A 22,992-nucleotide genomic window follows, 5' to 3' on the forward strand; every position below is an offset into this window, starting at 1 on the left:
CGTGTGCCGTGGATAGGATACCCCACTTGCCTCGGTCTGAACCGCGGCAAGGAATTTTGGTACGAAACTCGGCCGTACAAGGGGACGTTGCTTGATGAATTCGTCCGTACGGGATCCCGCATTCTCGCTACGCATCGCAGACTGGGTCACCCGGATGGATGGTTGGACCGAAGGACCCGCCGATTTGTAGATCTAGAACGTCAAAACCGCGTTCTGGAGAATGCACCGTTTGAGGAACACTACGTAATGACTTACATTGAGAGAGCTGCTAGATGTGGATCGCTGACATACATTCAACTCAGACTTTGATGCGACTGTGAACACTTGCTTTTCATAATGTTGAACGTCTCTTAAGCTGTCGAAGCTGCGGAAAACATTTCCCGCCGTGACCTGTTAAATGGTAAGAGACACTGCTGTAGGTATGCGTCGACACATCTTCACCCACTTGCAGCCGGTGGGGTGGTGAGACGAACATGACCAATTGGCAAACAATCGCCTCTTGCGAGGGACCTTCTCCAACTCAGGGCCTCGGTAGTGTACCGTCCAATGTTTGTATAAGTAAAGGTTGAGTGAACCCAATCGGCAATGAATTTCCAGTAATCGGTAGGTCAGATCAACATTTCGGATACTTCAATCACGCCAACCATTTATACACCGACGAGATGTCTCAAGCCCTCCCTCTTCAGAACAAAGGCATCTTCCGCAACTTGCCAACTTTCCCATCGGATATCACAGACTTGACTGCCCTCATCACTGGCGCCAATGGCATCAGCGGATTCCACACCCTCAGGGTCCTCCTCGACGCACCGCAGCGATGGAAGAAGGTCTGGATAGTGTCGAGAAGCCCCCTCTCGGAGAAGATGATGAGCTTCTTCTCTGCCGAGCAGCAGGCACGCATCGAACACATCTCGCTCGACTTTCTGGCGGACGCGGACGTCATCGCGCAGGGTCTAAAGGAGCGTCAAATCACGGCGGACTACGTCTTTTTCTACTCCTACCTTCAACCCAAACCTGAGCCTGGCGCCGCGGCTTGGTCCAACGCCGAAGCTCTCGTCAAAGTCAATTGTATGTTGTCACACAAGCGCTTTTCCCCGCTCGAGGAGAAAGACCACTCTGGTTAACACTCTTGGCCAGCCGCCTTGCTCCAAAACTTCCTAGGCGGACTCGAAAAGTCCTCCATCCGCCCCAAACGCATCGTCCTGCAGACCGGCGCCAAGAACTACGGCGGCCACATCGGCCAGGCCATCTCGCCGTTCGTGGAATCAGCGCAGCGCGTCACCAGCGAGCCAAACTTTTACTACCCACAGGAAGACGCTCTCTTTGACCACTGCGTCAGGACGGGCGCAAAATGGAACGTCTTCCGCCCCTCCTGGATCATAGGCGCCGTGGAGAACGCGCAGATGAATGCGTTTTACGGGCTCGGCGTCTACGCCGCCGTGCAGGCTCACCTCGGCAGGCCGCTCGAGTTCCCCGGCACGATGGCGGCTTGGCTCAAGGACCACGCGCACTCGCATGCGCACCTTACCGGGTACCTGTCCGAGTGGGCTGTTTTGAATGAGCATTGCGGGAATGAGGCGTTTAACTCGAGTGATCAGGGGTCGTTTAGCTATGCGTTGTTCTGGCCTGAGCTTGCGAAGTGGTTTGGAATTTCAGAGGTTGGAAGGCCTGAGTTGGATGAGTCGAAGATGCAGACGATTTCAATGCCTGGCAAGCCGCCTATCGGGTACGTGTCTCTCTGATTCGTTGTGAGGATGACGACCTTGGCTGACGTTTTTCTGTGTCTAGTTTCGGCCCCGGTGCAAGCTTGAGGTTCTCCTGGTCCTTCGTCGCCTGGGCCAAGGAGTCCGAGAACCACGAAGCCTGGAAGGAGATTATGAAGAAGCACAACCTGCTCAATGACCCGTTCGAGGACCCCGAGGGCCAGTTCATGTTCACGGACGTCGCTGTGGTGCCAGATGCCTACGGCCGCCTTAGCCCGAACAAGGCCCGCGTGATGGGTTGGAACGGATTCGTTGACACGGCGGAGGGCATCTTTGCGACGTATCGCGAGTTTGGCAGGCTCGGTATGCTGCCGCCGATGGCTGTGGAAGAAGCTCGACCGTTGATCTAAGAGAGGGTGGGGGGGAGCTGTCGATTGTGACGCAGCTCGAGGGGTACATTAGTGTGTGAAGCAGAAAAAGGATGGAGTGAGTTGATGAGCACGGAAAAGTTTCAATTGGTACTATTCAGTGTGGGAATGGTATTCATGAATGCTTGCTTTTTGTTAACTTCGCGATGGGGAAACGGTCACAGAATGTTTGAATCTTATAAGACACCCCCAACGGTCTTCGAACATATTGGAGAAATCTCAACTCACTTTGATTAAACATGGTTATTTTCTATTAAACTCAATTATGTTATGAATGTGACCGGAGGGGCAATGAGAGATAATACAGGCCATGACAGAATGCAACCTAGGGCCTGCAAGACATGAACCCATGTCTAGACAGGGTTGGTTGGGACGGCGCCCGCGAGAATTTGCAGATTGAAGAGAACTCCGAAAGAGATGGAAGCAACTCCTGTGGAGCTCGCCGGCGTCGAAGGGGGGCCAGATGAAGTAGGGGATGGAGCTATGGACGGAGTCGTGGACGGAGTGGTGGACGGACCAGGGAAGGCTAGACCGATGGACGGATCGTAGACTCCCCTTGTATCGGAAGTTAACGTAGGCGAGACTACAACGGAAGAGGATGATGACGACGGAGTGAAAGTGGTGAGAGAGCTGGTCAAAGAGCTGGAAGTTGATATTTGGACAGCTGAGGAGTTGCTTGGTAGGATAGAAGCCGAGATTGTGGGCACACTGGTTGAGGAGAGAGAGAGCAATGCGGCGCTGCTGCTGCTGATGCCGCCGAGAGTGCTGCTGATGCTGAGAAGGCTCGTGGCCAGGCTACTCAGAGATGTGCTGCTCGAAGATGAAGTTGCCGAGCTGCTGGTCAAGGAACTTCCCGGAAAGCTGGCCGAAGAGGTTCCAGAGCTGACCGTTGAAGAGCTTCCTAGACTGCTGGTGAACGAGCTAGTGCTACTAGCAGATGCCGTGCTGCTGGTGTCTGCGGTAAACGAGCTGGAGCTGGATGTGGTGGGCGTAGCGATGGTGCTTCCACCAGAGTTTGAACTGCTTGAACTTGAGGAAGTAAGACTGTCTGTGCTAGATGAAGCCGTGTCAGTGCTAGAGGATGAAGAGCTTGTTGTTGTCGGTGCGTCGGTAGATGAAGACGAGGTAGAAGAGGATGTTGTTAGGATTAAGGGAGTAGAAGAATCAGTTGAAGTAGAAGAGTCGGTAGAAGTGGGGGAGGTAGAAGAGGGCGTCGTAAGAGTAGGCATGGTTAAAGATGATGAAGAAGACGAAGTTGAAGTGTGACCCGAATGCTCGGTATCACACAGCAAGACAGAACCGTTGAGTAATGTATGTCGAGGTACAAGCTAGCTACTTTCAACGGGCCGTTTTCAAAACCAGTAGCAAGAAGTGGAGTGATGATTTCTCAAGCTTTTGATCAATTACAGCTCATTTGAAAAGATCAGAACACTTAATATTATCGGATGAGATGATGGAGATCAACTTGAGCAATGGAGGGAGCCGTCACGTTTGAGGATCTGTGAGAGTTCTACGGGCCGGGGCGACATGTGGTTTTGTCCCTCTTCGGCCCGGTGATTACATGGACTACAGACATAGGCTTCGGTATCAGAAGCGTTTTCTCTAATGAAATCATTTTGTTGCATTCCTCAGCTGATGGGTGGCGAGACAGCCGTCGGGAAGCCGACATTTGGTTTTACGTGCCAGCGAAGCCCTAGGCCAATGGTCGACGTCATGATACAGAATACTAACGCGCACCAGAGAGATCCAACTATGGTTCTTCAGAGTTGCTGGGGGATAGGTCTATAAAGGAGACTGCTCGCTTGCTAGATACCTACTCAAGCTTAAAGGATCAAGGCCCATTCCAAGTACGAGTCTTAAAACCCGACATAAACCAAAGTGGATGTAGCAAATACAGGCAGCAAAACGAGAACTGACCGCCGCAAACGAATAGCCATATTGAGACGGCACACAAGTAATGAAGCTTTTGTTCGGACTAGCATTCCAATCCTAGCCTTCCATCATCCCGCGGGGCCGGATCCCGGGGGCCGGAGGCGAACGGTCGAGAGACCCGCTTTTCCCGGTGTGAGGGGCGGAGGCGGCATTTCCCCGACCGGTGACTAGTCCGAGGGAGCACTGCGAACTGAACTTGTAACGAGTGAGTAGGAACATGTCGCCGTGAATCTAGGTCTAGAACAAAGCCTTGCATTCGAATGCTTTAGCTCATGATTTTCCGGTTCTCATGGCCTCGTAATCAAGTTGCGCCACGGACTTCAACTCAGAAATTTCGTCTGCAGAGTGATTATTCAGCGATGAGCCAATTTCTAAGGTCGAGCTTGAGCGAAAAGGAGACTGCTTGAAATTATCCACCGGAAATACCCACTTCACTGTTATCCGGTGTTCCACGGATTACAAGGGGCAAATGTGACGTTTCTGCGTCTCAAGTGAGAGGAAGTACTATTTGATGATCTGAGATGAACCGTCCAAATTGTCTCGAGTTTCGTAAATTAACCACAATATTCTACATTATCAGTCTATCATTCGTGTAACAAAAATGAGTTCATCGACGCAACACAAAGTTGGAATTTTCCCCGCCTCTGGGGGTATTGGCGGAGGCACTGCAAAGCACATTCTCCAGCGCCTTTCTCCATCAAACCTGATCCTCATCGCTAGAAACCCCAACAACCTTTCGCATGCACGAGAGCTGGGAGCAGACGTTCGACAAGCTGATTACGATGACGACGAATCGATTCGGAACAGTTTTCGCGGAATCAAGACCTTGTTTTTGATCTCGTATGCATCAGTTGAGGTTGAACACAGGTTTGAGGTAGGGCTTTACTATCTGAATGACCTTAACATGTATGAGAGCTAAGAAGATCACGCAAAGCGACACAAATTTGCCATCGACACTGCCATTGCAACTGGTGTGAAGCACATCTTTTATGGGTCGTTAGGCTTTGCTGGATCTGCAAAGAACCAGGAGTCAGTAGCTCACGTTATGAAGGCACACCTCATTACTGAGGGATACCTTCGAGCATGCCGTAAAGAGCATCCCGGATTCGACTTCACGATCGTCCGCGAGGGGCTCTACACTGAGTCTTACCCACTCTATACCTCGTTCTTTGACCCTGCTCGACCTATCAACGAGATCAAGATTCCTCATGACGGCGCCGGCCCCGGTATCGCATGGGTCAAGAGAGAAGAGCTGGGGGAAGCAACAGCTGAGCTCATATCTCGCTACTTTACAGACCCTGACGGTTTCCCCTACCGCCAACAGACTATTCTCTTTTCGGGAACAAAGACATTGACCCTGTCGGAAACAGTCAGTATCCTCAGCGAGATCGCAAAGGTTCCAGTCCAAATCAAGCAGGTTTCGGATGATGAGTTCGCCTCCCAGGCTCAGGTAATTCCTAACTTTACCTACCGTGGAGTTGACTACTCGAAGCCGTGGGCTTCAGCCTTTGAGGCGTTTCGTAGGGGTGAAGCGGCTGCTGCGTCACCGTTGCTGAGTGAGCTTTTGGGAAGAGAGCCGGAGGGTTTCAAAACCACCGTGATGAACTCTCTCAAAGCCTAGATTAGGAGTTGAGTAGCCTAACAAACAAGCTGGTTTCTTTCGTATGCATTCATGCGCCTGGTCACATCATCGTTATTTTAGTCAAGGTGAAGGTTGAGGGTGATTAGCGATCGAATTCGCGCTTAGAGATGAAGCAACCTATAGCTCAATTGTGATGCTACTACACTTTCCTAGCGTATGACGCATCAAAGAGATTGCAACGACTATCGATCACATTTGAATCTGTCATAGATACGCCGTCCCCGACAACACCACCCAAGTTTCCCAGGTCCATCGCCCCAGGCTTGCCAGAAAATTGTGTCCACGCAGGCACTCCAGGTCCATTGGCGGGGTTCTTGGCAAAGTTGGCCCATGCCGTCTGCATGAACTTGCTCAAGGCAAGAGCTTGGTCAGGTGTTGCCGGCGGCGGCGGGAGATTGCCAAAGACGAAGCTGATCTCAGAGCCGTGTACCGGGCGAGACAAGATACCTCCGGGTGTTGGCGGGAACGAGGTGGAGTTGAAGAGATATCTCCAAGTTGGCACCCCGGCTTGGGCCGAAAGACGAGCTTCATGCGCAATGCTGCAGCTCCAATCCAAGTCCGTAGCGAATTGTGTAATTGCATCTTTTGGAGTTGAGAAAGGCATCCCGGCTCCGACTGGATATCCGGCAGTCACAGCCTTTTGCAACGCATCGTCGCCAGGAAATGTTGCTGCGACAAAGGCATCCAAAGCGGTCGGTGGCTGACCCATCGTGAAGATTTCGGCTTCTCTGAGGTTCGTTCCTATCATCATAGGTATCTTGGAAACCTTGCCGGAAGCCCGTGTAGCATCAGGTGAGGTAGGTACGTTTGCATCTCCGTCGGCTACAGGTGGGAAGTTGAAAGGACCTTTAGAGAGTACGGACACAAGGGCGTCGACCGGAGCGGCTCTAACGCAATCAAGCGGCTTCTGGCTGCCGCAATTGAGCGAAGCTGCAAGAGTTTGAAATGGTGTCGTCATGTTCGGTCTGCCCAAGAGGCCGGTCATGAGTCCGACGATATCTCCGCCTGCTTGGGGTCCAGTTACGAGATATGCGGTTCCAGACTCGGTGATCACCGCACGGAACGGGGGCTGGGCACCGCTTGTGAGTAGTAAGAGGTCGACTGATGAGCCACCAGCTGACTCCCCGAATAAAGTCACCTTATTTGGGTCACCACCGAAGGCTTTGATATTACGCTGAACCCATTGAAGCGCTAGTTTCTGGTCCATAAGACCGACGTTGCGCATTTGTGGAGGTATGCCCTCGACATCGCCTGGGAACCCGAAGACTGCAGTCAAAAAATCAGCAACGCCCACCTCCAAAGGCATAAGAGTGCTCTCTCATCAACAATAGTTACTTACCACTCGTCCGGTAATTTGGCGTCACGACGATCACGTCTTGATTCTGTGCAAAGCTCGAGCCATCGAACATCGGTGTGTTGGCAGAACCAAATTGAAAGCCCCCGCCATAGTACCATACCATGACAGTTCTTCCTTCGGCGGGTGGAGGAGAAGAAGGTGCGTAGACATTGACGAACAAGCAGTCTTCGCTTTCAGGACCGGACGGCATCATGGCAGCAATCGCCGCTTTTGAAAGTCAATGCCATGATCAACCGGAGTAAAGCCCCAGACGAGCTCCGATGTGTGTTAGGGGACGTTCACTCACCAGGTATAGCCTGAATACAGGATGGAGCGAAGGCTGTCGCGTTGATTACGTCGTTATGAGGCGCCATCGAAGCAGGCACCGGTGGTGCAAAGCGTTGTGGTGGTGCCGCATACCGAATGCCCAAGAATTTGTTGACGCCATTCGCTGTCAAACCAGAGTATGGTCCATCGTCCAGCTTGACTTGTACTGGTTGTTGCGCATTCACAAGTGTAAGTAAAGTAAGCAAAGTAATGCCGATAGTCGTCGATCGAGGAGACCAGCCCCTTCGTGAGAACTCCATGGTTGGCTTATTAGTACGTTACACGGCCGGAATTACGAGATTAAAAGAGAGTTTATCGTTGTCAATGTTCGTTTCAATCTCGCAGTCTATCGACATTTCACGAGATCTGGGCTTAGTTCCTTTATGTCTTCGACCCTCAACAGGGTTTAACTTGCTTTTCTCGGGTTTTCCGTAGCCTTTCCATGTTCCAACTATGTACTATACGCAACTTGGCACTATCGTAAAGTAGCAGATCATTTTCCTTGAGACCCAGGCGTTTGGAGAGAAAATAAGCTCGGTGGAGAAGCCGCAAGGAAGACCCGAAAGCTTGGATTCGGCCCATTATTTAATTGGAGAGAATCGATGGACGAAACCTCAAGTGGCACGGTGAGCGGGTGTACCGGTGGGATGAACAAACTTGTTGATATTCACAGGAAGTCTATTCGTCGCGTCCACCCCGCACGTATCGTTTCACACCTTTGCCAGGTGGACGGCCGTCAAAATGGGTAATGGCGAACGACAGCTATAATGCGTTGTGCTACATTTCACTAGCAATGCCCAGAGGCTGAAATGATGGCTAAACGGAAGACCCGGCTCTTACAAGACTCATGGTAAGCATTGGGTAATGAAACATATTCAGCCGCAAGAAACGAGGAATGATTTTGAGGAGTGGAAACGGGAAGGAGAGCTCCGAGAGCCCCATGGGTAAACCGAGGTGTTTGCGTCTATTGAATGAATGGGGACTTCCCTCGCGCAAACATCAAATGCGGGCGTGACTAGATTTCGGGATTGTGTGAATAGTCTTGATTTCACAGAGAGAAGCTCCATCAGTTTGTCATTCCTCTCTATTTCGCTTGTCCGGCGCCCAGAACACCACTTACTGTCGCACGAACCGGCGCCGAAACAGTCCCACTTGTATTGCCGGACGCGGCTTTGGCTGACCCGCTTTTTCGGCCGGCCGACCGCGGGCTTGTCTAAGGGCTATGCGCTTGTCCTCAGGTGCTATGAGTGATGAAGCAGCTGGTGCAATGAGGACCAGTGAAACGACAAAGTGATTCTGTTAAACCATGGTATCTCTGATGCGTACAAACGATCTCGAGAGCTTGCCTTCACTCAATGCCGCGATATATCATGGTGCAACTTTCATTCCTTCGTCTACATCCTGATTAGAGATTTATCAGAGAAGTTCAATAGCGCGAAATGATCTTTCGGTATTTAAAGATTGGCACAGGATTCCAACATCACTGAGCGAGGGCCGGTGGTACGTACCTCGACCAACCTTCTCAGTCAAAGGTCCAGCCACGAACTTCAATGTGTGATGGGTATTAAGAGAATAGTGAAAAACAAGGCTTTGCTTATGTCCAAATTATGACAAGTCGAATAGTTCACGGATTGAACCAATCCTCCATGACCTCGCTCCGACCCAATCCTTGGGCCACGCCGCCGCCATGCAGCCGCCCTGCAGCAGCCGCCGACGGCGAGGGGGTCAGCTCAAGGGTGTGGCTTACGCAAGTTTAAGACCATCCTTGATATGGACATTTCAAGATCAGGCTGAGCTCTACGAAATCCTACTTCCACATTTGATAGGTTCTCGTACGAGGATGTCGCAGCCGAGTTTTCAGCTGTTATTTGCCAAGGTCCATATCTTACGATAGTGTCATATATTTGACATCCGATTGGTACTTCGCAGTATCAGGCAGTCATTTTCAACACTATTAGCCTGCAGACCCTCGCTTCCTACGTTCATGATATAGACGTCAAAATTCCTCTTTGCGCCCGTGAAGGCCTCCACAAACTGTTTCTGTTGGCCCTGCAACATTGACCTTAGCCTTCTTTTCCAAGGAAACCTTTTTCGCTTGCAACACCATGTCACGTATGAAAAAGCAGGATCTGGAGCAAGGGCTTTACGTCGAGAAGGCCAGTATCGTGGAAGCTAGGATCGAGTATGTCAGCACCAAGGATGCCCCAGAACGGAAACCGGAGTTAGAGTAAGTACAGTTGCGCTTTTGCTGTTTAAGTCTATGGAATTAAACAGTCTTCTAGTATCGTTGTTGTCCCGGGTTTTGGTGCAAACCCTCTCAAATGTTGGGCCTGGGATTCGGAGAAGGGAGACGGTAGCTATGACGTTCGAAGTCAACAGAAAGACGAGAAGTTCAACTGGATCACAAGTCCGGATGGATTATCGGAAAAGTTCCCGGGCGCGCGAATTTTACGCTACGGTTTTGCCTCAGCGTGGCAAGGTACCTGCCAGATCGAGAATTACTTTGACAGCATCGTCCAAGGGCTGCTCATTTTGCTCCGAAAGCACAGGAAAGTTAGTAAAATATACTTTAAATCAGCGCGTAATGAGTAGTCACTTATTATTACATAAACAGGAATACAATGAGAAGGGTCGACCCATCGTTTTCATCGGTCACAGCATGGGAGGACTTGTCATTGCCAAAGTGAGTGTAGCGGTTATATGTCAGACTTCCCAGCCAAATCATGCATTCTGACAGAGCTCTGCAGGCATTGACGGAGATGGACAGACTTCGTGATGACTTCGGAGAACTTCTGCCTTGCGTCACAGGCTGCGCTTTATTTGGAACACCCTTTTTTGGCACTGGAATGGCTTCATTCTTCTCTCGCGTGGTCGAGATGATGAGAGAGCAGGGCCTCAAAGTGAGTGGAGCATTCTGGGGGATGATGAAACCCGACAGCGATTTTCTTCAGACATTGCGCCGTGAAATCACACACTTGGTCAAGCGAACCAGTCCTCCTATCGACATGAGGTGTATCTACGAGTTGCTCCCGGTCGAAAAGACAGATTACTTTCCTGAACGAGGATCCAAAAGCAACGAGCCCAAGTCAGTTCACGAATCGGATCCATCCTATCTATCTTTCGTAAAGGGGCTCGATGAGACGAAGTTGTGGGAATTGAAGGAATGGTATGAATCATGTCTTAAGGTACGATATGAACGAAGAAAATTTCCAATGGGATTCCAAATTAACCACTTATCAGAACGATAACTACTGTTTCGTCACCAAAGCGTCTGCAACCATGGATTATATGCCAGGTGTGGGACTGCAGTGCAATCATCGTGGTCTGGTGACATTCGAACATAAAGACACTCAGAAGTACGGTCTTGTGCTGGAAGAGCTGGACAGGCTCGTTAGTACAGCAGTAAATGCCTGCAGGAAAAGACTGCAAGCCTCAAGCCAACATAGCATGTCGCCTCAGGCTGTGGATGCCCTGAGAAATATGCTCAATTCTGGCCTTAAGCATGATCATGATTCTATCGTGAAAAATCAGAAGGGGGAGAAATCCTGGGTTTTACAAGACAAACGTTATATTGAATGGGAGTCTCTTGAATCAACCAGCTCATTCTTCTGGATTCAGGGGCGACCTGGAGTGGGAAAGACATCGGCCACTTTGTCCGCCATCGCGAGTATACGCCATAAGATCGAGAAGAGCCTCAATCCAGGGAACGCTGGCCTCACACCGCTCTTGGCTTATTTTCTATGCGACTCGTCCAGGAACGGTTCATCTGCGATTGAGCTACTCAAGTCGCTCGTGCTTCAACTCATCAGCCAAAATCCGCTTCTGGCTGATCACGGCAAGCATCTTCTGAGAAAGAGCCAATACCATAGGAGTATCTACCCCGCCGATGAGCTTTCGGGCGACGATACTATGGCCACCATGAGTCTGCCCAATCTTTGGCGTTGTTTCACAGATATCATCGCCGACGATTCTATTGGCGACATTTACGTCGTCATCAACAACATCCATTTGTTGAAACATGACGAGGATTCTGACTCGCTTATTGAATCCATCTACCATAGCATTATCGCACCAAGCAACGACCAGGATCGAACCGGGGGTCGGAGCAATCGCCGATGGCTAATTACGCGCACAGAAGGTGCGGATGGTCGTCGTTTCGAAAAGCTGATTGATACTGGGATCTCGTATGTTGCTGATCTATCCACCAGTGAATTCGCCGAGAAGGTCAAAAACTCTTTGAAGTACTACGTACAGAGAAAGGTTGTCAACCTACATCAGACCAAATACTACGAACCTGACCAAAGGTACATGATAGAGGACATGATGATCGACCATGCCGACAATACACACTGGATTGATATTCAGTGTATTCGACTGGAGGAGTTGGAGCAGCAGAGCAGTACGGAGACCATAACGAAGACCTTGGGACTCACAAATGCTTCGAGCTTGGAGAAACTAGTGCGCCATTGCTGGTTGACGGTGAGCACCCTATGATCTTAATTCAAGGTTCAGCATCAATTGACCCGCGTAAATAGGTCCTCGAGCGGAACCCACAACTCACACTTTCCCTCGCGGAGATTCTCAGGGCACTGGTCTTGGCTTTCCGAAGTCCATCTGTCGAAGAGCTTTGTATTCTGTCTGGTATCAAAGACGAGAGTAAGGTGATTCTTCTGATTGACCAGTGCGCGCCAATGATACGTCTAGATCGCCAGGAGAAAGGCATTACGTTTGTCAAGTTTGAGAATGCCACCCTCAAGAATCAGCTTCTCTTGAAATCAGATGAGCTTCTAGGCTTGTCAGGAGTTTCTGTTAACGAGAAGTCAAGAGCGGAAACAAAACGTTACCATGGTGTCCTTGCTTGGAGGTGCTTTTCTTACATGCAAAAGGCTCTCAGCCCCGCAGTAGCTGGGGTGAACCGATCGATGTTCGTCGGATCATCATATCCTTTGGACTTTTGGATGGACCATGCCATACGGGGCAAGTCGGAACTTTCGGAAGATCTCGCTCGCCACTTACATGTCTTCTGGGAGAGAGTGTCACCTCTAAGGAATGCCTGGCTAGCATTGTCTTTACCAACTGCGCAATCCTTTGAGCACGGCATTTCCACTGAAGGTATGACGGCGCTGCATGCAGCTGCAGCATACGGATTTGACAGGCTCGTATCGAGCTTGATCACGAATGGACACCAGCATGAAGTGGATTGCGCCAATCTAGATGGATACACTCCGGTAAGTGATACGCAACTTTTCTAGTGTCTTGACCACAGCAAAGCATTTACTAACTATCGCGTAAGCTCCATATTGCCGCTGTCTTCAATCATACTGAGACGATCAAAGTACTCCTCAATGATAGCGGGGAAGACGCCGTTAACAAGCATATGAAACTTCTTGGGACTCCTCTTCATTTGTCTGCGATCCAAGGTCATCTTGCGACTTTGAAGCTTCTTTTGAGCAGAGGAGCAAATCCAAATGCTTTGAGCGAGACTTATGGCCCAGTCATCAATGCTGCTATTAAATCCGGGCGCAGCGAAGCAGTGCAAGAGCTACTTGGGCATAAAAACATCGACCTGGATGCATCCAATCCCGATGGCTCACCGCCTCTTGCACTCGCGGCGGGCTTGTCTCCAGAGGATGTGTTCAAACAGATACTACTTGGAGGCAAGGCGAAATGGACAGCGCAACATCACAGACAAGCCTTGGTACAAGCATGCCGTAACAACAAGCCGGGAAATATCAGAGCTCTTCTTGAACACCCAAGAACCTCTTTCAATGACGATACTCTAGCATCTGCAGTGCTCACTGCTGCCATTGAGAACAATTGGGATTGCGTTTTAGCGATTTCCCGACCAGACTTAGGCGGCAGCAATGTTTTCTATCTGGCAGCAGTGACCCTACGCGATGGGCCGGCATCCACTACCGTGCTCAAGGAGACATGGAGGGCTTCGCACGCAAGTATTGCGAAAGAAGTGCTCAATGAAGCGCTTTATCAGGCTACAGACAACCAGAAGGTCGATACTGTAGCATGGCTTCTCGACCATTGCAAAGCTGATGCTAATGCCACGGACTATCGTCCTAGCATTTTGGATTCCGTTCGCTCCACAGCCATTCCGACCTTTGGAAATACCTTGGCCGCCGCGGCCTGGGACGGCACCATCGAGATTGTGAGGACTTTAATTAAGCACGGTGCTCATATTGACAGTCCAACTGGATGCCCATTGCAGCTAGCGGCCAAAGAAGGCCATGCTGAGGTAGTCAGGCATCTCCTTAGCCACGGGGCCCAGGTCGACAGAATTCCTGGAGAGGAGGACAGTTATAGGGGATCCGACTTCCAGGAAGGCACTGCCTTACAAGCGGCCTGCGAGGCAGGGAAAACTGAAGTCGTGAGGGTTCTCCTACAGTGGAAGGCAAACCCCAACCTTGGGCGAGGACCATATAATAGTCCTATTCTTGCCACAACAGCAAGGAATCGATCTGAAATTCTGAAGCTTCTAATCGATGCTCCGGGGATTGATGTCAACGTAAAGGGACCCAAGAATTCGACAACACCACTGATGAATGCAGCTTTTCTCATGACCTACGAAGACACAGAGCTTTTACTCAACGCCGGCGCCGACGTCAATCAGTGGGGTCATCACGATGAGACTGCTCTCATACGTGCAGCACGGAAAGGAGACGCCAAAATCCTGCGTCTCATCATATCTCGCGGAGCTAATATCCTGCATGCCGGAAAGGATGAACAAACGGCTCTTGATATAGCTGCGAGTAAAGCAAACGTCGAATGCTTGCAAGTACTCGCAGAGAGCGTGTCTCCGCTATTCCGCGGGCTCAAGAGGGCGATTGCGAACGGGAGCACATTCGCGCGAGATCTTGTAGCTCGGCCGGAGGATGATCATGATATCGTTGACATGACCACTGTCAATCAACTACGAGAGAAAATCGTAGGCCTAGAGAGAGACTTGGAAGAACTCAATCGCATGCGAAAGGGGTGGAATGGCATGATGTCACAGGTACAAGAAGCGGAGAAGAGCACGGTGAGCTACAAGAATCAAATGGATCAGATGAGAAGTGAGAGAGTCGAAGAAAGCGCCCGCATTGAGAAAGAAAGAGGCGAATACGAGGCTGCGAGATACGGCTTCGCCAAACTTCAGGAAGAGAAGGATGCTCTCAAGCAGAATGTTGCAGCTGCCAAGCTAAGTCTAGAGGCGCAGGAAAGAGACTTCAGCATGAGTTTGCAGCAGAAGCAGAAAGAGATGGAGGGAATCTATTCTCTGTGGACAGACACTGAAGCGCGGCGAAAGAGTGCCGCAGATGAAGCCATGGAGGTTCGACGACAACTTCGAGCCACCGAAGACGAAGCCAATAGGATACAGCAAGCCATGTCGGACCAGATCGAATCTTTGCAGAAGGAGCTAGAATTTTCCAAACAGCAGGCAGATGGAAAAGCAACTCCATTAGGTGGCAGGGATGACGAAAGCTTCACAGAAGGAGACGACGCCTTGATGAGCCAGAATGCCGGTAGCTCGCTGAGTGTCAGCAGCGCTCAAGATGCCACGGGCGACACTGGCACAGGAAAAAGTGCAGCCAAGAGATTTAAAGATATGAGACACAACTCCACGCAGTTTATGGCTGAATTTGTCTCGAAGAAGAGAGGGAGCCCCAAGCCGGATGGCCAGAAGTAGAGCTTGAATTTGGACAAGGAATGGAGGGAGGTCTGCTCATTATCAATTCATGTTATCCTCGTCTTCTAGTTGTCTAGTTCCTTATTATTTCGTGGAATTTGAGATACTTTAATTTGACAAGACCCTGAAAGAGTGCATCCCATGAAATTCTTCTCTGGAGTAAGGTTTGCCTGAGATGCATGTTGGAATTCAGCTTCTCTCCGTTGAATAAGACAGGATGATACGAGTTCCCTGAGTTTACTCTCCATCACTCTGCCTAGAAGGATCGATCTGTTTCAACCTCTCCTTTCCTTCGCGCTTCGTTATTATCCAGTTCCAGACATATAAGTAGACAAATGTGACTATGAGCAGGCTAGCAGCAACTAGGGGGCCAAGAATAGAAAATATGGTGAAGTTGTAAGAGACCGACTTGAACGTCGTGTTGTCCTGAAGATCCGTCGCAAAGCCGACCTGCATAGCCGTAAGAACGATAGCGATGTAGACGGTAGAGCTAGCCAGTATCGTGAAGTTATCGCCGAGGAAGGTGCCATACTGATTCCACCGGGGCATATACCCGTGCAGAGGGGTCTTCGAGAAGAAGTAGATCTTGTTGAGCCGACTGAGACGAAGCTCTCCGTAATAGAAGCGCTTATCGATGCATCGATAGACGTTCCCTTTATCCAAGAGCTCTTGGACTAGCAGCTTCCATGACTTCCACTGCACCTCATGCGGAAGGAGGTTGTTCGCCTTGGCGATACTGAAGTCGCTCTCGTGTACCACGAGAGCCACATACGAGAAGAGAAATCCGAGAGCGCGTCGGCGGATGGGATCGCAAGTGCAGGGAGGGCTAGGTATACAAGTTACATGCTCTATTGAGTGAGGAAGGTATTCTTCCCAAAACCGTGGCTCGAGCAAATAGCGTGGCAGCGGTTTCATGAAGATTCGGCCTCTACCCCATACAAGATGTAGATCCATCTGCTCAGTTACCATGATCTCGCGAGCAAGAATAAGTTGAGAATGGAGAGGACGTGGTGGCATAGGGCGTCCCGCGAACCACAAGGAATCAAAGACATTTGTGAGTCGGTCGAGGTTCAGTTCCAGACTCAGCCACCTCAACACGTCTCGAGCAGGATCACTCAAATCCCCCACCGAGTCTCGCTCTGATGCTGGTAGCAATCCACATAGAGTCTCTCTCGGGTTCTGCAGAGAGGAACTGTCATCTTTCAACACTGTCTCCAAGACCCGCTGCGAGAATGGAGCCGACTGTGAATATTTCGTCAATAAAGGAGCGCTGTAAGGTAGATGACTCTACCGGTATCTCACCTGTCCTGTCAATAGTGGCATTTCTAACGGAACTGCTTAGCGCTCAGTGCTCAGTGACTCAACTTGAATCAGTGTTCGAGGAATGATTGCAAATTATGCTTCTCCGCCGGGTGGGACTGAACTTCAGCCGGCGAGCAGGCTGGGTTCGAATGTGATGTGCTGACAGAGCTGGGGTTTGATTCAGCCAATAATTGGCTCAGCTGTGGCTAAACGCGGCACGATGAAGGGCTTGCCAAGGTAGCCTGCAGAGAGCTGGCGACACTTCTGCAGCCTTTTGCCAGCGACTCGCCTCAGATACGAGAGAGGCGTTCAGGCGGGAGTTGGCGTAGCTGTGCAAACGACCTTGCATGTATTGCCTGGGGTCCCCGAGATATCATTGACTTTGATCGGGGAAAAGTAGCATTTGCGAACAAGCGACAGCCTGCACACCTTGTCCTTTTCTCAATTGTCCAGACAGCAGGCACTAGCTGTTGGTTCAGTTTCAGCGAGAGTCGAGTCCTCTGTGCAGCACCAAGTAGGTACTTGAAATTCCCCCAGTGCTTGCTTACTTCTGGCTTGACGCGGTTAGCTTCACCGTACGGGCGCCTGTTTCCGTCACCCTTGCGTGAACAGCTTACTCGCGATTAGCACACACGCAAGATTCTTGCGCTATTCCTCTGATATTCCACAAGTTTGGTAGTCGGACTATTCACAGACTCAAAGTATGGCGTAGATAGATACTGTGGTGCTATGGTAGTCTCATTTACACTGATGTCGTGACTGAAGGCCGCACCTGGAGAAGACTGCGAAGCTGCCCCTCCCCCCACCGCCGTCAATATTTCATTCAGAAGGAACTTGGCTCATTTCCATTATTCCTCTCAGTGCCTAACAAGGTAAAATGCCGCTGTTATGTATGCCACGTGCATAGCTTCCAATCGTGAGCAGTGTCGAGATGATGTCTTTTTAAGTGCAATTGTCGGGCTGTTCCAGTCCTTGACCCCGCCCTCACTTCCGGTGGGCTGCACTGCCCCTTCCGGCCAGTCGGCCCCTCCAGCCCGGCCACCAACCCCGCCTTTTTGCGACCTCAGGATGCTGTAGGAAAATCAATTCGTCAACGAGGCTAGTGGAAAGAGCTTCACTCCAGCTTCATTCTCCAAGGCCGGCGCGTCGCTTGAGGAAAGTAATCAATATACTACTTATTTCAATTTCTAGGCTCTGCGGTAATCGATATGGGCGATTCAAGGTCTTCCTGGCGGGGCTTTTATTTACCCACAATTTAAAGGTAGGTAAGTAAGTAGGAAATTGCAACAACATCCAGCTTCCCGGGCTTGCTTCTATAAACGGCTCCGACGACTTACACTACCGCATACAACGATACCTTACCATAGGGGCTCATCGGAAAACCTGCGTTCTCGTCCGCTCTCCCATAGGTAAGCCAACGAGCGCACCCATCACGGCCCGGCAGCTGATGACCACCGATAATTATGGGTCACGTTTCTTGACGGACGGAACGGCCCCCGTAAGCGGCCGAACCCCACTTCGCCGTCCGACCATACCGGTGTTACTGTCGGCGCGGTGGGTGCTCAGTTTATTTGCAGAGACTCGTATAAGTCCAAAGACTCGCATCAAGCATCCCGGCCGTCTTGGCAGCATGTCGAGGCGCTATGTATAACCCCATAGTGGGGGCAGGTCTATTATACTGATGTCCGCCTTAGACAGGCGAGGAGTCAACAAATTTCTTGCGCAATGTCATCGCCCTCCATAATGCGTACTAGTATTGTATCATCTTCGAGTCAAGTTCACAGAACGGGCGATATTGGCGCCCGTAGACAGCACGGCATTGTCTTGTCGCATTTCATTTTGCTTATTATTGGGGCATTCATGAGTTCTCAGCAATACTAGGTAGCTTAATATGGGGATTGATTGGACGAGACTACCCGCTGTTCCCATGGTAGTCTGTGAAGAGATGGACCTGGCAAATTGAGAGCCTTGCGCGACTTTGTTCTCTCCTCGCGAAGAGGGACTCGGACGAAGGCATTGCACATCAAAGTTTATTGCCGTTTCTTCACGATGGTGTCGGAATAAAGGGTGTAAGCTGACCACAATATCTCCGAGTGGGCCTTACGCCAAGGCCGCCAACCATAGCTCATCAATTCTTTTAAACTTCACCAGTCCGCCAAGGACCGACCATAACTCCGCCAAGTAACGCTCAGTAGAAAATTGCAGGCTGTGCTGGTGAGCAGCGAGTCAACAATGGGTTTAGCCTCACATGACTGGAACCCTGCTAACTCATCGCAGATGGAAAACTCACCATAGTTCCGGCATTTGTTTTACAAGACAGACTGCCACAATGAAGGATTCATGATCTGGCCTGCTCAGCCACCAATTTTCGCGTTTGTCACAGCATGCGCAATGAGGACCTGGACGATGATGATCAAAACTTGGCAGACACTATGACGACGCTTCTAAGTTGTGCGTCCAATGCTGGATACATGCTTCTCGCGGTGATGCTTTGTACACTTCAAAAAACCACTGTTGCAAAGGTCTTAGCATCATGATATATAGAAGAGCACTGTCTAGCCAGTGTAGTTCATTGCTTCAGTACGGCAGACACAAACACAGCAATCAAACGTTCTTCAGACACGATGATGAAGCTTTTTTCTTTCGCCTTCTTTCTACTCCTCAGTGGCAGCGCGGCTGGGAGTCCTCTCAACGATACAGCTTATGACTATGTTGTCGTTGGCTCAGGACCTGGAGGTGGCACTCTAGCGTAAGGATATCGCCTCCGACTACCCTCTTAATGCTAACATCTCCCAGCGCAAGCCTTGCACGCGAGGGTCATTCTGTCTTTCTCATTGAAGCTGGAGGCAATATGGGTGATGATCCTCTTCAACAAATTCCCGGCTTGTGAGTTTCCAGACCGCTTGACATACAAAGCTATGTGCTTATACTTCACAGAGCGGATGTCAACTCGGAGGACCCAGCCATGTCCTGGCAATTTTTTGTGTCTCACTACCAGAATGAGACTCAAGCCCGTCGCGATCGTTACTTCACCTACCGTCTTTCAAATGGCACACTCTGGTACGGCATTGATGCCCCCGAGGATGCAACTCCGTAAGTAATGCACCAGACCGTTGCTTGGTAAGTCATTAACCACCGATTTAGACTTGGCATATACTATCCCAGAGGAGCTACGGTTGGTGGTTCTGCTATAGCGAATGCTATGAATGTGGTTCTCCCACCCGACAGTGACTGGAACCACTTCGCCGAGGTTACAGGAGATGAGTCCTGGGGCCCTGAAAACATGAGATCAATGTTTATCGAGCTTGAGAGAAATACCTATACGCCTGAAGGGACGCCAGGTCATGGTTTTGATGGGTATATTTCGGTAAGTGGAATTATCAACCGCAATAACTACATGACTAACAGGAGTTAGACTAACAGAAACAACATTTCTTATGTTGTCGACCGCCCGGGTGTGCTTCGTGTGGTCCAGAATGCCATCTCCCAGACCGAGGGCATCGAAGCACCCGACTCCGAACAAGTCATCGAGCTGATGGAAAGAGACCTGAACCGTGCTGATAGCGACCGTTACGAAGTCCCGGGCTTGTACCAAATTCCACTACACGTTGACGAGAACCGCCGCAGAAGCAGCCCCTGGGATTACATCACGGATACTTTGGCTTCGAAACGCGAAGATGGAACGCAGCGATACCCGTTGACCTTGAGCACTCACAGCCTCGCGACTCGCATTCTGATGAAGAATGCTGAGGCTGGCTTGAAAGCCTATGGGGTAGAGTTTATGGTTGGAGAAGGCCTTTATGAGGCCGATCAGCGATACGACCCCTCGGTCGAGCCCCAAGTGCGCACTGTCAGGGCCAAGAAGGAAGTCATCATCTCAGGTGGTGCATTCAACACTCCTCAGCTACTCAAGCTCAGTGGAATCGGACCTCGAGAAGAGTTGGAGAGATTCGGCATCCCAGTTGTCGTTGATCTTCCTGCCGTGGTAAGCATCGGCCTCCTCATAGGACTTCTCTTCATGCTAATGAACCTCTTAGGGCGAGTTCCTGCAGGACAACTACGAGGCGGGCATCAACGTTCGGTCAAACATCGTATGGGAGAATAGCCCCTTCGCACAATGCACGCCTGGTAGCCCCGAGACAGACCCCTGCCTTGCGCAATGGCAAGCCGGCTACGGTGCATATGGCGAGGCCGCTGCTCCCATCTTCATACTGCATCGTAGCAACCAATCCAGAAACGCGGACTGCGACCTCATCATCTTTGGTGCGGCCGGTGGTGTGTTCGACGGTCACTATCCCAGGTTCAGCGAAGTTGCATGGCCGCCTACATCCTTCTTCTGGGCCGTCGTGAAGATGCAAAACGGCAATCCGACAGGCACCGTGAGACTTCGATCGTCCAACCCCCGAGGGACCCCGGAGATCAACTTGAACTTCTATCAAGAAGACGCTGATGTCGACATTGCTGCTCTTTCCGAGGGCATTGAACATCTCATGTCCATCATGAACGTCACTGGAGAGCCGTACCAGCCCTTTCAGGTCATTGATCCCCCGGCAGACCGTTCACTTGAGCAACATATCCGGGATAACACTTGGAGCCATCACGCAGCCGGCAGCTGCAGGATGGGCAAGACAAATCTGGACAGTTGTGTTGACTCAAAGTTCCGAGTGCATGGTGTTCAGGGGCTTAGAGTTGTCGATGGCTCAGTCTTCCCGAGAGTGCCCGGCGGGTTCCCTGTTGGTGCGACGTATGCTGCCAGTCGAAAGGCATTCCATGACATAGTCAGCAACTAAGGAAAGCAACAGTGTTGTCCATCTTGTCTGTTAAATCCGACTCGGACTGAGCGTTCACAACGATATGGCTATGGGTGTTCTTTTTGTTCTTTGTCACCGGAGAGATCGCGGAATGTCAATAGAGGATCGCCATAGGTAGTCGCACATACACATTTGGTAATTCGTATACAGTGTCTCCCTCGTTTGAACAGTTCACCAGTGACTCTCTCATTATCTTGGATTCCATTGGTGATGTTTGATCCAACTCCAGCTCAGTGATTACGCAGTCACCTCGTTGCTAAGGATGGTATTGGTGTTAAAGTTATTGCGCTGAATGGAAATCATGCTTTATTAGACAAGAAGTTGATAATTGAGAAAAATACAACTGCCATGGCGCTGAACGCAAGCTCCCGCGGTTGAGTACTGCTCAGAAGCTCCGTTCCATTATGACAGCATCAAGAAGTGAAATGGACCTGCCCCCTAGTCCAAAATAAGCCCATCCTTATTCGTTCGAAGGTAAACCAGCAGATGATTTAGTTGAGCTTGAGGCCCTCGTAGCGGTCGATCGTAGTGGTGATAGTTCCGGTGAGCATGCCGGCCTGTACCTGGAGGTCGGTGGCTCTGCTCTGCACGGCACCGATGAGGGCAAAGGCGACAGACTTAAGGCGTAAGAGGGTCAGCCAGACTTTTCCACATCTTTGAAGATTTTGGAGACTTCTTGATGGGGCAGACGGGAGAGGGGGAACTCACATCGACGACCTTTTCAACCTGTCTGAGGACGGCAGCAATGGGCGCTCCGATGAGGGGCACGGTCGAAAAGAGACCGGCCTTGCCGATGAGCACGTTGAGAAGCATCTGATGGATGCGCACGAACTCGCGGAAGGCCTCAAAGATGGCGTCGGACTGGGGGCCGGCCGGGACGGGAGGCATTCCCTGCATTGGGGCCATCGCCGTGGTGACGGTGCTGACAATATCTACGAAGCCGGTGATGATCTTCTGCGGATGGGAAAGATAACGTTAGCTTCTGGAATTTTGACGAAGTTCCTATGCGGCAACAGACGGGGCCCGACTTACCGGGAAAGGACCCAGGCCGATGACGAGCAATGGCCCGCTGACGAGGTCAATCTTTTGCGCGGGGGCAATGAGATCGTTGGACTTTTTGGTGACCATGTCGATGTTCTGGACGACTTGGGCTGGGGTCGTTTGGCCGAGGACGGAGTCGCTGCAAATTGCCAGGGCGGCGACGGCGAGCTTGAGGATGGAGAACTGCATGTTTGCTGATTTGAACCGAAGGGAGAAAGGGCTGCAAATATGGTTGTTCAGCTTGGAAAAGATGGGCTGGGCTATGTCGAGAAGATGAGATGGTGATGAGAGCTGTGATGAGAATGGCGATAATGCCGGGAGATGAGTAGCTTCTTATATTTGGTTCTGGGTAATAACTCGATGCCTGAGATACATCTTCAACTTGAATTTCAATTAACTGCAGATTTTGCGTGCCTCTCCTGCCGACTGAGATCTTGACGCGCTCATGGCTTACACTGCCGTTTTTATGCCAGCAAACTTGGGCACGAGGTTTGCCAAGCTCCTCCATTAGGAACGATCAGCAACTTCACAGACCTCTTCATCTTGCTGAAAACTTTTGATTCCAGGCTAATTCGGAGCAATCCTGGCAAATAAAAGTCAAGAATCACGGGCTTGGGCGAAAGAGCTTCAATGATGAGCCATCATCAATTTGTTGCCAAGACACCTAGTATGTGTGTAATCAGAGACATTTAAAGATCCGAGACAGCAACGGATCCAACTTTTTTAGCCCGAGAAACTTGTCTCCTAAACAGGCAACATCTCAAAGTTCTCCCTTCCGGATTCTTCAAAGTGGAT

At 50.6% G+C, this 22,992-nt stretch overlaps 8 protein-coding genes across 8 annotated transcripts; 5 read left to right on the plus strand and 3 right to left on the minus strand.

Annotated features, from left to right (window-relative positions):
- Positions 1 to 662: 662 nt before the first annotated feature.
- On the plus strand, positions 663 to 2,110 carry CPAR01_15273 (NAD dependent epimerase/dehydratase; the record flags this gene model as incomplete). Its single annotated transcript, XM_060499522.1, has 3 exons — positions 663 to 1,065; positions 1,135 to 1,723; positions 1,786 to 2,110. The coding sequence occupies 3 exons, from the start codon at positions 663 to 665 to the stop codon at positions 2,108 to 2,110; spliced, it is 1,317 nt and encodes a 438-aa protein (XP_060341954.1).
- A 768-nt stretch (positions 2,111 to 2,878) lies between these two features.
- Positions 2,879 to 3,394, plus strand: CPAR01_15274 (uncharacterized protein; the record flags this gene model as incomplete). Its single annotated transcript, XM_060499523.1, has 1 exon — positions 2,879 to 3,394. One exon carries the CDS (start codon positions 2,879 to 2,881, stop codon positions 3,392 to 3,394), a length of 516 nt encoding a protein of 171 aa, XP_060341955.1.
- Positions 3,395 to 4,661: 1,267 nt separating this feature from the next.
- CPAR01_15275 (NmrA family protein) lies at positions 4,662 to 5,681 on the plus strand (the record flags this gene model as incomplete). The annotated part of the gene is made up of 2 exons (XM_060499524.1): positions 4,662 to 4,934; positions 4,995 to 5,681. The coding sequence occupies 2 exons, from the start codon at positions 4,662 to 4,664 to the stop codon at positions 5,679 to 5,681; spliced, it is 960 nt and encodes a 319-aa protein (XP_060341956.1).
- Positions 5,682 to 5,841: 160 nt separating this feature from the next.
- Positions 5,842 to 7,625, minus strand: CPAR01_15276 (cholinesterase; the record flags this gene model as incomplete). Its single annotated transcript, XM_060499525.1, has 3 exons — positions 5,842 to 6,968; positions 7,042 to 7,266; positions 7,346 to 7,625. The coding sequence occupies 3 exons, from the start codon at positions 7,623 to 7,625 to the stop codon at positions 5,842 to 5,844; spliced, it is 1,632 nt and encodes a 543-aa protein (XP_060341957.1).
- A 1,845-nt stretch (positions 7,626 to 9,470) lies between these two features.
- Positions 9,471 to 15,043, plus strand: CPAR01_15277 (uncharacterized protein; the record flags this gene model as incomplete). Its single annotated transcript, XM_060499526.1, has 7 exons — positions 9,471 to 9,592; positions 9,648 to 9,918; positions 9,980 to 10,048; positions 10,113 to 10,550; positions 10,606 to 11,844; positions 11,901 to 12,593; positions 12,659 to 15,043. 7 exons carry the CDS (start codon positions 9,471 to 9,473, stop codon positions 15,041 to 15,043), a joined length of 5,217 nt encoding a protein of 1,738 aa, XP_060341958.1.
- Positions 15,044 to 15,280: 237 nt separating this feature from the next.
- Positions 15,281 to 16,060, minus strand: CPAR01_15278 (uncharacterized protein; the record flags this gene model as incomplete). Its single annotated transcript, XM_060499527.1, has 1 exon — positions 15,281 to 16,060. The coding sequence occupies one exon, from the start codon at positions 16,058 to 16,060 to the stop codon at positions 15,281 to 15,283; it is 780 nt and encodes a 259-aa protein (XP_060341959.1).
- A 2,669-nt stretch (positions 16,061 to 18,729) lies between these two features.
- On the plus strand, positions 18,730 to 21,135 carry CPAR01_15279 (uncharacterized protein; the record flags this gene model as incomplete). Its single annotated transcript, XM_060499528.1, has 7 exons — positions 18,730 to 18,796; positions 18,965 to 19,094; positions 19,142 to 19,231; positions 19,283 to 19,438; positions 19,490 to 19,712; positions 19,761 to 20,330; positions 20,383 to 21,135. The coding sequence occupies 7 exons, from the start codon at positions 18,730 to 18,732 to the stop codon at positions 21,133 to 21,135; spliced, it is 1,989 nt and encodes a 662-aa protein (XP_060341960.1).
- A 512-nt stretch (positions 21,136 to 21,647) lies between these two features.
- Positions 21,648 to 22,386, minus strand: CPAR01_15280 (UVI-1; the record flags this gene model as incomplete). Its single annotated transcript, XM_060499529.1, has 3 exons — positions 21,648 to 21,773; positions 21,865 to 22,110; positions 22,189 to 22,386. The coding sequence occupies 3 exons, from the start codon at positions 22,384 to 22,386 to the stop codon at positions 21,648 to 21,650; spliced, it is 570 nt and encodes a 189-aa protein (XP_060341961.1).
- Between the last annotated feature and the right edge of the window lie 606 nt (positions 22,387 to 22,992).

Source organism: Colletotrichum paranaense, assembly GCF_030867605.1.
Source record: "Colletotrichum paranaense strain IMI 384185 chromosome Unknown Scaffold_18.1, whole genome shotgun sequence".
Taxonomy (NCBI): Eukaryota; Fungi; Ascomycota; class Sordariomycetes; order Glomerellales; family Glomerellaceae; genus Colletotrichum; species Colletotrichum paranaense.